At 36.1% G+C, this 14,008-nt stretch overlaps 1 protein-coding gene across 1 annotated transcript in view; it reads right to left on the reverse strand.

Annotated features, from left to right (window-relative positions):
* The window catches only part of LOC122811874 (cobalamin binding intrinsic factor-like), a 206,904-nt gene that overhangs the window by 140,937 nt on the left and 51,959 nt on the right, over positions 1-14,008 (reverse strand). Inside the window, exon 5 of the mRNA XM_044084009.1 lies at positions 5,854-6,023. Coding sequence (XP_043939944.1) covers positions 5,854-6,023 — 170 coding nt within the window. The remainder of the gene's footprint in view (positions 1-5,853; positions 6,024-14,008) is intronic.

Below are 14,008 nucleotides of genomic sequence, written 5' to 3' on the forward strand. Positions count from 1 at the left end.
ATATATATATATATATATATATATATATGTATATGTTATTAACTGACCCACTGAAGATAAAAAGGCAGGTATTTGTCTATGCTTCTGGTGGTAATGTGGGTTCAGACAGCAGCCCAAGTGTACTGCGGTCTAGCTGCAGTGAGGAAAACAAGGAACAGAAGATGGTTCAGCTGCCTCAATGGAGATTATGAGATTTTAGAACAACCACTTGTGGAGTTCTGGCATGTCATATGCCCAGTTCCAGGGACAGATGTCTAATATGCCATTGCCAATAAAAAAAAAAATCTAAGAAAAACTATAAACTATACAATGTACAGGATAAAAAATGTGAGCTGTACACTAGCCATATCATTAAAAAAGTATCTATACTTTGACCACATTATCTTCATCATGTTGGCTTGCATTTTAATTTTTACATTGTATGTTGTCTTGTATTTTATATTTCATCAAGAACCACCACAATTTGAGGAAAAGTATACTGTAGCTTGCCACACCACATTAAAAGTCCAATGGATTTTAGGAAGATTCCACTCTTAAACACTATGAGCTAAATAACAACTGCAGCAGTAGAATATATTAAATGTAATTACCTTCATCTCACTAGATACAAATAATTTCAATAAAGGCAATAATAAACATACAACTCATAATCACTACTAAAACCATGTCCCCTTACAACACTGCAAGGAGCAGAAGACAAATTATTAACTTTGTCCCATGGACCAAGGTTTGACTAGTAGCCCCAGCATTGGAGAGCCATTGAGGGAGGGGGAGGAGTGAGTGGGCATGTCCTGCTCACCTCTTCTAGGGACAGGGGTTTCAGAAACTCTGGGGTACACTGGATGGTGTTAACTCCCTGGAGAAGACTAGGAAGCTCACCCCCCATGCCTTGTGGTTGAGATGGGCATACCAGTAGGGAATGTCCATTGTGGAAGTAAGAGGATATCCCCCACTATCATCTCATTGCATGTTCATCCCCATACACTTCACCATGTCCATGGAATAGGAATTAGAAACTAAAATGAAAAAAACTTATATCCATTCTTAATGGCTGTCTGAATGGTGTCCTCTTCCAGCCATTCCTCACTTTGATGATGAGGAACAAATAGGCTGACTCGTTATAAGAAGGAGTTGAATATCAACAAACACCAGGGACGAGGAGTGCAATTTCTTTTTTAAATTAACGGCTAATGATAAACAGAGTCAATATATGAACATTCTATGTAAATTATGTCTTCCTCATACTTTTAATCAGACACAAATTATACTGTTGTAAACTACAATATCTTACAAGTTTAAGTAGACCTGTCCTAGAAAGAATGTAAAATAAAAACATTGTTATCCAACTCATTAATTTCTACCTGTAAGGCATTTAGGATAACCTTTTGTGTTACCTCTCTAGTACTAAATGGCAAACAACTTGGTCTGGAGTATGCCAGTAGCTTGGTTATTTTATATATAGGTCTAACAATGTCTGGTCTCAATTCTGCTGGCACATTAAGCCTTTCAAATGACGAATTAGACAGAAATGACAAAGAACCAGTCAACATGTGCCCAAGCTTGTTTAGATCTCTATAGCTGAGCAAGTCTACCTCTGTGGCTTTGTTACCATTAGAAGAAACAAAAGGACCCTCTATTCATTGCTTTTGTTACCTTGTTCAGTACTGTGAATTAAAACCTCAGAGTTAACTCTATCCTTATAGTACTCATTACCAAACAAATTAAGGAAATCAAGTTGATTGATCACTTTAATTTTGTCATAAAAAATGTTGCTGGATTTCTTTTTTCTTTCTGCCAGATCTTGCACACTGGAAAACTCTTGTTAACTGTAAATACTAATGCAAGCTTAAAAACCCTGACATCAGAAAAAAATAACTTTATTATATATTCTTATATCTGATTTTGGGGGCCTTTTTTACCACCAGGAGAATCAGCTCTTAAACACTAGGTATACAGTATGCACCTGTTATTTATTGCACTATTTGTTTCAAAAGAAGACCTATGAACCATTACAATTTGTTTTTACCTTCATGTAGAATCACAGTTCAGATAGTTCTCATTTTTATTTTTTCCTGTAAGTGCCAGTAGACTTCCTAATCAGTTTAATTTTCAAGTCCAAAAGTTATTATTCATTTGCTTCTATAGCATATTTTAATAGTTTAATGTGTCTGTTGTGTTTTCTGGGGTAATAGTCAAAGCTAGTTGTTTCTAAGGGAGATAGATATTCATAGATTGTTACTAGGCTAATGATCCAGGGGGGGGTGGGGGCTTTCTAAGTCTAGCTAAATATTCCCAAAAGAGTAATGATGTCCTGTATCCAAATAGGACATTGAGGCCCAGACATTTATAATTCACCTCTGTCCATAAGAGAAATTAATGCCACTGAGTACAGGGAAATGGCTTTAAGACACTACTCATAAGGCAGGTCTGTTATTATACAGACTAATAATAATAATAATAATAATAATAATAATCATAATGTACTCTGCTATCTAAAGTGGCAAGGTTCAAGTTCTAATGGTGTGTTGTAATATCATTGCAAAAGTTATCCTTAATATTATTTACTCTGGTGGGGTAGTCACAATTTACATTAGGCCCTTCTTTGTATAACTAGTAAGTTTTTTTTTAGAGTAGTAAATGTGTCAACCTCACTGCAGTTTGTGTTGGTTAAGTTTATTTACTTTAACTTTATTCTGAAAATCCACTAAATGAAGAAATTCAAATAACTTTGTTAAATCTCAGTGTTTTGGAGTTGCCTCTCGTTACTAATATTTACTAACTCTGACACAATCCATTCTGATATGTGAATCTGAAGAAATGCTAATGTCTTTAACCTGATGAGTGTCCGTAACAAAAATGGGAAAACCTCAGCCTCTTCTTATGCATACTGTCCAAGTACTGTAATAAAAAACAAATGCTAGAGAGTTGTTACACTATTTCCCATCTGAATACCAGGTTTCAGTTACCACATTTATAGAACAACAGCAATACTATTTAAGTATCTGCTGTCATATCTCAAAAGATAACTTCTGTAAGTTATTTTAGCAATAACCGGTGACGTGGTTGTGGTATATTGAAGATTTACCCACAGTTGGTGTGGTTTAATCATGAGGGCGAAGCCTGAGAAATTAAATAAAGCCAACCGTGGGTAAATCTTTTATATACCACAACCACGGAGTTGGTTATTGCTATTATACAATGGCATTATTTAAGAAAAAAAATACTTGCTTTTCTTAAATAATGTCTTTGTATAACGGTGCATTACTGTTCTTCTGCTGGTGGTGGTATACTGCTTCCTTGTATTGATGTACTGCGCATGTGTATGGGACTTGCGTTCCCATGCATACCCAGTACATCGATGCTTTGAAACAGAAGCAACGGAAAAAAGAAAGTCTATGATGCTCCATTGGGTCTACTTTATTTAAACAAAAATGCATTGCATCGAACACTACTCCATCGACACATATACACTGAACTGTGAAATAATCAAACATAAGAAACTGCGAAAATCAAAATACCGAATTGTCATACTTGGCCAACCCCACCGCCCGAAACATACTACCCACCCAAACAAAATAAATAAACCACAAACATACACCAACTAAAATCCTACTTCTAACCCTACACTAAACCCCACATACACCACTATCTATGCACTATCCTTAACCCCTCCCTAACCCTAAGATCCGTAACTACCGCACACTTACCCTACGGAGCTATACCCAATCAAAATAAATAAACCACACACATACACTAACCAAACCCCTACCTCAAACCCTACACTAAATGTTAAATACATTACCCATCTTACATTACCTATCTATGCACTTACCTTAACCCTTACCTTAATCCTAACCCTAATGTCCGTAACTATCGCACACTTACCTTACGGATCTGTAGCGCAGACGGGCCAACCAAAACACTTTGACATTTCGAATTTCGTGGTTTTGTGCGTTTGGGGATTCACGGTTCACTGATTACGTGTCGATGAACTCGCATTCTACATAATGCGGTTTCGATAGAATAAAGTAGACCCGCTCCATTTTTTTTTTATTAAAAAAAAAGTTTTGGACACTTTATACCAACGAAAAAAGTTCAGGCGACCGGACCTTTTTCTGTTGATTTATTGTGGGATTTACGACGAGCACGCTGGCCAATCAGCATGCATGTTTTGGAATATTAATGGGGGGGGGTCATTGTATAGTTATTTATTAACAATTGCTTACTGGGATAGTCTGACTGAGCCGTAGTCTTTTTCAGAAGAGGTCCAGAGAGAAAAGCTGCAGTATATATTTATCATGGACATAAGTTACATGGTTTTATTAATAACAGTCAGTTTCATTTATATAGAACTATTACTATTGAAGAGTATATTATACAGTGAAGAAAACCTTTTATTTACGTTTCTGGAATAAGCAGAAGCTTATAGAGTTTACAGTGGTTAATCTATTTGCATTAGATTTTGGTTGTAATGAATCACACTCATCCCAAATTCAAACAAATGCAGCCCATTCTTTGATCTTAAGTATCTATATTCTAAACCCAACCATATACTGGCAAAAAAGTCAACATGAAGAATTGAAAAAATCTTTTGTGTGCTTGTCAGTCATGATAATTTTAGAAACCCAATAATGATTGCTGTTTATATCAGGCAAATCACATGAATTAATGCCTCTAATAACCTTAGATTTTTCAGGTGGATAAAAGATGAGATGCCTTTTTTCCAACTTCTTGGTAATTACTTTGTCTGATTTCATTTAGGGGAGACATAAAATTCCTATATTACTGTCTGGGTGGTAATTCCCTCTCCTGTTGTGTCTTGCCCTGGTCTCAGGTCATCCACAGAGGAAAGTATCATTAGGCAGACTGTCGTCAAAATTATGGGATCTGCCAACAAATACTGATGGGGTAGCAGTCCAGGGTGAACTTGCAACAAATGGGTAGCAGAGTGACAAAATAAGTTAATAGTCAGTAGTCACTAGAGTAAAAAAAGTATATGAAACTAGGATACGTGATATCTAGAGTATCACTGCAACACGTTGGACTTGTAATGTAATTCTGGGTTATCATTTCTGCATGCAGGTTGAACAGGGAAGCATATGCTTCAACTCTAAAGGTACCTTAACCCTCAGGCCTTACCAGCCATAGCAAAGCAGTTGGTTAGCTACTGCAGTATCGATTAAGATATTCTTTTCAGAGATATAACAGTCCTTATTACACTTTTTCTTCTAGCTTGGGGCTTTACATATTGCTGTGCAGCAGTGCTTGTATATCAAATTAGTCGTTGGTTCTGCTACTGTTGATGTACTTTCTGGCTACACCAGAGTTTGTGGCATCATGGGCAGTGTCATTTCATTATGTGAAAAGGATTGAAGAGATTTATTTATGAAAATGTTCCTTTTGAAGCAGAGCATCTGTTTTTGCACCTTAAAATCATTCCCTAGATGTAGAAAAGAATCGACATTTCAGAGTTGCAAGTATTTCCAAACTAGTTTTTGAATCTTTCTAATTCCTTTATGCACATTGTGTTAATTTTGTGTGTTCTTCCAGATATGTAACTGACATACCTCTCAGCAATCCAAATTTTCATGAAGTCACTTAATAATGATAGACATTGGGTTTCAGAGTTCATATCCTCCATAAAATGTATGTCAATGCAAAATCTATTATTCTTATTCTTGTAACTCTCTAAGCTTATAAGAGCAATATTTAAAATATGTCCCTATTTTTCTTCCACCATTATTTTGCCTTTATCCAGATTTCTTGTGCTCTGAGGATGAGAGGTATGAAATGTAATAATGCTTTTGTAACTCCAAATTACTACATACATCTTTTCTCTTTCTAGACCCTTACCTGCACAGCAAGACCAGTGCTGTATATATTTCCGATGATCCCATCTGATTTAGTTTGATTCACAAGCTGTTTAATCATAGTATTCAGTGTACTGTCAATTCTCCGCTTCTGGTCCCAGGTGAACTGCTCTCTTATGCAGGTGAAAGCCATGGCTAGTACCGCAACAGTGTCTGCAATGAGGACAAAACAGTGAAAAATATATAATTCAAATGTTAGTTTCAAGAAAGTAAAATGGCTGCTACTTAGTGGCATGCTGGTACCATAGCTGATGCTACATGTACATAAAGCTGTCTTATATAGTAGAAGTGCAGGGTATTCAGAAGAGAAAGAAGTGCAGTTTTATGTACTGCATTTTGTGTAAGTATATGCAGCAGGTGGACAGGACTCTCTAAATTGGCCACAGGTGTGAGTGTGTATATGTGTGTGTGTCTGAAAATGAGTGTGTGGTGTGCAAGATGCAAAGCATCAGGGCTAGCCACCTGGTGGTGTAACTTTAGGATATTGATGATTGTCACTGTTGGAGGGCCACCTCAACCCCATGTGCAAAAATGGGAGAAAAGGGGTTATGGATGGATGGATATAGATAGGTAGATAGATATAGGTAGACATATACATATTTATAGACATGGATACATATATCTGTTTATCTGTATGTATATATATATATATATATATATATATATATATATATATATATATATATATATATATATATATGGGTCTACTTCATAACATTGAAATTTCATAATGCTGAATTATACAACACTGAGACCAAAACATCTAAATCCCAAAACATTGAAAACTCAGAACATTGAAAGTGTGCTTTGTAACATTGAAAACTACAATACATATGCAAATAACATCCTCTCCACCTATAACAACACCTAACTAACAAGCATACTTTCTACTATGTTTTTGCAGGGGGCAAGCCCCCTACACCCCCCATGTGGGGGCTCTGCACCCCCCCCGTAAATTAAATATACCAACTCCAAGATTGCACTAGCACTATAGTGGAAAAAAGTTAATTTCCTAACCTCACTGTATCACAATCACCATACACTAAGGTAAAGAAATTAACTTTTTTCCACTGTAGTGTGATCTTGGAGTTGGTATATTTAATTTATGGGGGATGTGGGGTGCAGGGGGGTTGCCCCCTTGCAGAAACATAGCAGAAAGTGTGTGTGTTAGTTAGGTGGGGTTGTAGGTGGAGGTGATATTATTTACTTGTGCAATGTCATTTTCAATGTTCTGAATTTTCAGTGTTTTAGGTTTTCAGTGTTTTGAATTTTTGATGTTATGGTCTTAATGTTATGAAATTCAATTATATGAAATTTCAGTTTTATGAAGTAGACCCATATAACTAGATATATATATATATATATATATATATAGATATATATATATATGTATTATATATATATATATATATATATACACACACACACACACACACACACACACACACACACACACACACACACACACACACACACACACACACACACACACAAAGAAGCATAATTTCTTCATTCAGCCTAATTCCAACTGTTTTGACTCCAGCCAGTTTACAGTAGCCATAACAATTCCATTACTATCATACCATGTATTATTCCTTAGAATTTGCAGGATTATAATATATTTTCATTGTTTTTTTTATGCCAGATTCTCATTAAGGCTATTTACTTATCCTCACATATACCACAGAAAATCAAGAACACATTTTGCTTCACATAACCTTTTCTGTATTAAAATGTTTCCCTGTTTATTACATATGTGGAATGGCATCTACCCATACGTCTATAGACTGGGGTTTCTCTATCAGCCCCCATTCTGCAGTAGCGCTTTTGCAGAGTAATATGCAGACAGTTTTCCTTTCTTGGAGAAGAACTGGCAATGCTATTGTTTTGTTGCTGCCTTTTGTTAGATTCTACATTTCAAATACTTAATACTCACTCTCTGTGCATCACGTTCATGTAGGTACACACATCCATGCCTGGCTGGACTCACAATATCTCCTTCTTATGTGAATCAGTTAAATGTTGTTCCCTCATCTGCAATATGATGAAATCCAGATCCTGCCATCAATTTCAATAATAAACGACTATCAGGAACCCGAAAAATAGGATAGTTAACAGTGGGTCAAGGACTAACAACTAAAAGGAAAAATAAACCATTATTTGCCAGCCTTTTGCTACATTGGCTTATGTTTTTCTTCAGTAATTAGTATATAATTGTGTGGTTTGTTGTTTTTGCTGATGTAGTGCTCTCGTTGGTGGTGCTGCGGTAGCGTTGTCGCCTCACAGTAAGATGCTGTCCAGTTCGATTCTCAGCTAGAGCGTCTTCTGCGTGGAGACATGCGTGAATGGGCGTACCTTCGTTGAAGGTTGTGCGTCAGGCCTGGCAAGCTGGTACGTAAAAATCGACTGCCAATCATTAGTGGACCGGAGTTCTGCTGTGGCGACCCCTAACCGGGAAAAGCTGAAAGATACAAGTGCTCTTAGTTGAGACCAGTACTGAACATTTTTTTTTAATTGTGTTATTATTTCTTACTGATGCCACTTCAGCATTAAAAAATGAGAGTTATGAAACTCATTTTGGGCTTTTTTTAGCAAGCCTGAAAATTATCTTTGGACCATTTAGATCTACAGCATATGTGAATGCCAAGAAAAATCTCACTCAAATTGAAGGAAATCATGTGGCTGTAAAAATACTTTCCCTAATGGTGACCCTTGCCAGTTGTGGTTAAGGTATCAGTGTTCCTCTCAGCATTTGTGTGTGTAGAATATATGGAGTGAATTTTCCAAAATCAAGGAAAATAATTCAAAAGCTGAAGCAGCTGGCATCATCATGTTTCATCATGGCAGGAATTCTGGGAAATATTTTCCTTCCCTGAAAGCCCATTTCAAGAAATCCATTGCTTCTGTCCACTTTCTATACTACCTGACTTGATGAGGACCATGGTGATATTAAGCTGTACAGGGTAGACCAAACTTCCTGTCCCCAACAACACTCCTATCTCATCATGTGTAATATCTAGGTGTTTCTAGACAAAGTGATAGCTAAAAATCTCTCCAGCATGACCTGAATCTGTTCTTGGATTTCTAGACCTTTAGCCTCTGGACTGTGCCTATCACACCCCCTACACAAGACAACCAAGAGACATCTTCTCTTCATGCCCAAACAACCCAACTGAGTATTTTTAACATGGAAGAACAGCAGTTCTGATATGAGATCTTCCCTGTTACATGAGTTCCATACTCCATCAGGGAAAGTGAGCACAACAGATCAATGTGTGAACCTCATTTCCATTGCTTGCATTTGTAACCTTATCCATTGGGTCACTACACAAAGTCTGTGTCTGTTAAGTGAAGATGGTGACAAAGATTGAAATGAATTGATATGTTCATTGTAGAACTCAGTTCCCATTTTATCACAATTTTATCACCACAGCCTGGAAGATTGCCTGTGGTTCTACTGCAGCTGTTGCAGCCCCTACTCTGATTAATCCCCCAATCTTTTCTATGTTTACTAGAGAAAACAACCTCAAAATACTTAAATTCCTCACTTTAAGTTATTTGCACAAATCACATCTGCAGTCATCAATCCACTTGTACATGAGACAGTCAATGAGCTGTTTAACATTCAAAAGGGAAGTGCCACAGCGCATGACAGAGATCATAGCCACTTGAAACTAAGAGGTCAGTATAATTTGAAAACAAAAGTACAGCATTCATGTATCTCTCTATATATATATACATATCTAACTCTATATATTATACTGTCTTATAAATAAAATTGTAGTCATGAAATTAGCATTCATTTTCACATCAAATTTGTTATAATCTTATAAATCTATACCATTAATAAAATGAGTGGCTATTTTCAATGTGGCTGTGGAGATAATTTGATCCTATAATGATATCTCATAGGTTCCTAGATACTTACTAGGCTAATCTGTGAGGATTTTTAGAAGCTTTGCCATACATTTCCATGAAGACTTAGTCCTTATATTTTAAGTATGAATAACTGAGAAATGAGTAAAGCATTTACATGTTGCCTCTGTCCGTGAGGACAAGGGTGAATTTGAAGTTACCCATCTATCCGTCCCACATTTTGCTTTGAGTAGTTGTACTGTGCTTATTTATTTATTTGTACTGTTTATTAATTGGGGTAAAGGACTAATCCATTGGTCAAATGTTCTTCAAATTCAATACAAGAGCACTGTCTGACTAACTCACTCAAGCCTAAAAATGCTTTTTTGTATGCTTCCAGTTTATACCCATACCTCCTTATGGTTTGGTTCTGGCTTCTTTAACTAAGAGATTTACTACCTAATAATAGGCTGTATTAGAAAGGGCAGGGTTATTAACAAAATTGCACTATATTTGTTTGTCTAGGATGTCCTGCAGTGGAGAAATTAATTTTTGTTTGCCACTTTACTATTCGTATTTTCATATTTTGATAACTGGAGATGTACATGTTATTGACATATATGATGTGAAACATGAATGTGGGAGACAGGACAAGTCACTGAAAATGCTCGTTTATATCACAATAAACTGGCAATATTGCTAGTTGTTTTGTTAGTAATTATGGAAATATGAGAAGTGATAAAGGAGGGAACATAGTAATAATGACACAAGATTCTTATAAAAGGAAAATGTTGGATTTATTAAATAATAAACAGGAATATGAAGTTATTTCATTATTTGATATAAATAATAGATTTAGATTAATTCATTCCTTTTTATATGATGCCCTGATGTCTGGGGAGATCAATTTAGAAGTATATGAATTTTGTGTGGTTGACAAGCCCAGAATTGGTATTCTTTTTGGAATACCTAAAGTTCACAAAAGCTTAGTGGACCCTCCTTTTAGGCCGATAGTGTCTTCCCCACATTCGGTCACAGAAGGAATATCACTAGTCATAGATGCCACCTTGGGGCCAAAAGTTTCCCAACAGGAATCCTTTATAAAAGATTCCTGGCACTTCTTAACTAAATTAAAAGAATTTGCAGATAAGAAAGTTTTTGATCCAAGTAAGCATGTCATTTTTACCTTAGATGTTACCTCCCTATATACATGTATACCCCATGACGAGGGAGTTGATGCTATACGTAATTTATTAACAAATAAATCTGATTACAATACAGGTCAAGTTTCCACAATATGTAGATTTTTGGAGATCTTACTACACCACAATTATTTTTTATTTGATGGTACCTACTATCGACAGATTAGAGGGGTAGCTATGGGTTCCCCAGCTGCACCCTCCTACGCTAATTTAGTTATGTCTTGGTGGGAACTTGACTGTCTTAGTTCATTGAAAAATAAATATCAAATTTTATTATATCATCGATTTGTTGATGATTTGATTTTCATCATAAGAGGGGATAGAAACACAGTCGAACATTTTTTATTGGATGTAAACCAAACAAGGAATTTTTTGAAATTTACTTTAGGCACTATAGGGTTAAACATCAATTTTTTGGATGTACTTTTCTGGTGGGATAATATTAAATCAAGATTCCACAGCAGGATTTTTAGGAAAAGCACCTTTACTAACAGTTATCTACATTTTCGAAGTGGGCACCCTACCCATGTTATTAGAAACATACCCAAGGGTCAATTCATCAGAGCCTGTCGAATGACATCAAATGATAAGGATTTACATGATGAGATAATTTTTATTTATAATATGTTTATTGATAGGGGGTATGATAAACTTCTTTTGGAAGACATCATTAGAGAAGTTTTAGATAAGAGACAGACATTATGCCCGGCATTGTTAAATATTGATAATTGCCCTGGTAATCTTCCTACAAATTCAGTTTCAAACAAAGTAAAAATGGGTAACACACCAGTTTGTTCCCTAGATATGACCAGTGATAGTTTAAGAATACGACATCTACTTGAAAGGAACTGGAAAATTATCCAGGGGAATTTTGAAGTAAGTAAGGTAATAGGAGAAAAACCTTTTTTTGCCTTTAGAAATAGTTTTAACATTAAAAAATCTCTAGAATGTAATAATAGTGATTCAGTTGCAAGAAAAACTAATAAAAAAGGCATGTTTCCATGTTTTCAATGTAACATGTGTAGGTACATTTCAACTGGGCCATTCATAACAGTAGAAACTTCTGATCGAATTTTTGAAGTTCCAGAATATGTAAATTGTAACACCACAGGTGTCATTTATATCAGCACCTGTAGTACATGTTCTGCTTTTTATGTAGGAATGACGACCAGAAGTTTAAAAACACGAATCCGTGAACATATTTACAGCATTAAAGTTCATGATGAGAAAAATGCTTTATTTAAACATTCATTGGTCTGTCATAATTTCAAGAAATTTATTTTCTCAGTTATTGAAGTTTGTAAAACTGATTTGAGGGGTGGTGATTTCAAGAACTACGTTGAACAAAGGGAAACTTTATGGCAGATTAGATTAAAATCTGACAAACATCCAGGGCTAAATGACACTATTAATGTTAAATGTTTTTTAAAGGATGGTAAACTGAGTATAGATAAGACTGTTCAGAAAGAACTTTTTAATTAATAGCATTGATTGTTTTTAATTAGCTTTATTGAATTATTGTAAGTAATTATCAGTGAAGTATTTAAGTGATGGATTGATTTTAAATGTATTCTGAAGAAGTCTCCTGACGAAAGTGGTGATTAAACTGTGTTACGCTATTTGGTTTGGTGTCACTGGTTCCTTCTCCTTGGATTATTGATGTTTCAGTATCTTTAATACTATCAGAAAGATGTAATGCAACCAACCCAGTCATGTACTTCAGCTAATTTGTTACAAATTCTTCTGAGAGTAATATTCAGAAGTCTTGTTGAATGTGTTTGGATTGAGAGTCGGGATGGGATCTGTTTTTGAATGATGTGGACCAGGATTAGAATGAACATTTCCAGAAAGAGTTAAGTTCTGCTGGTTCTTTACATTCCTGCAGAGTCAATTTATTTGTATCTTTGCCAGAACGTCATTTTTGTGGTGATAAGTGTTATTTGCAAGGTGGGGATGTTTGGTTTTATAGAGGTGAATGTAGGTAACAGTGAGAAGGATTAGAGGGATACAGAAATTTGTAAAGTTATTGTGAGGGGGATCATGTGTCTTTAAGGAAGGGGTGTTTATTGTATGACAAATTGTGGGACATTGTTAAATGACCTAAAACTGCTATGATTGAAAGTAACAACAGCTGAGGAAAAAGCATTTTAACTTAATGTAGAAAATGAGGATTTAAAGGACAAGAGGTTATTAGATTGGTTGATAGTGGATCAGGAAAAGGAAGGAGAAAGTAACAGAATAACTTGGGAAAGCTTAGTTGGAGAAAATGAAGAGGGTTAGAATGGGAAATTTTGTAGGAGAGAAAATAAGAAGATGGCCCATGTATGTAGTTATTGGTGTTTATGAGGGAAGTGTGAGGTGATAATGAGATATCCTGATTGGATAGAAGAGCTGACTGTTGATTAATTGGTATAGGGAGTGGAAGGGGAAAGGGGATTATAAATCTAGAATAAAGCAGGGTGAGAGCAATTGGGGGTAGAGGGCAGTGTGAGCCTGAGCATAGTGAAGGTGAATGGAACAGCCTTTCCCATTTCAGCAACTGGTAAATATTAAAATTATCTGTGAACAGTGATTTAATGTTGCCAATGTAGTCAATATGCAAACCATGTTAAATTATAATGGTGCTCTTCAACTGTTAGAAAAATAACTGAGGGAACATAGGTTCATAGGTTCATAGGATGATACTAGGCTATTGGCCCAGACTGGGCCCTTATAAGCCTAGCCAAGAATTTCACCCATGTTCCCTCAAAGTTAGCACCTGTTTCCCCTGTCCAGCAGGGACACAGGTGGGATCCCAGGGGTGTATTTTCTGTTTCCCATCCAGTCATCCAGGTTCCTCTTAAAGAGGGCTAGAGAGGTACTGGAGATGGAATCTATTCCACAGATGGAGGAGTCTTTGGGACACAAATCTATCCTGCCAACAAGTTCTATTAATGTCACAGACCAGGTTAGGGCCTTGTGTGCGGGTTGCGCTAGTGGAGTTTGTCTTATGGATATGCAGCAACTCCATCAAGGCTGGCTCTGAAATGGTTGTGGTGTCAGTCCCATGTGTGAATGAGCACATGGAACACCTTACCAGTA

Source organism: Protopterus annectens, chromosome 9.part0 (assembly GCF_019279795.1).
Source record: "Protopterus annectens isolate FY-2018-M chromosome 9.part0, PAN1.0, whole genome shotgun sequence".
NCBI classification, from domain to species: domain Eukaryota; kingdom Metazoa; phylum Chordata; order Ceratodontiformes; family Protopteridae; genus Protopterus; species Protopterus annectens.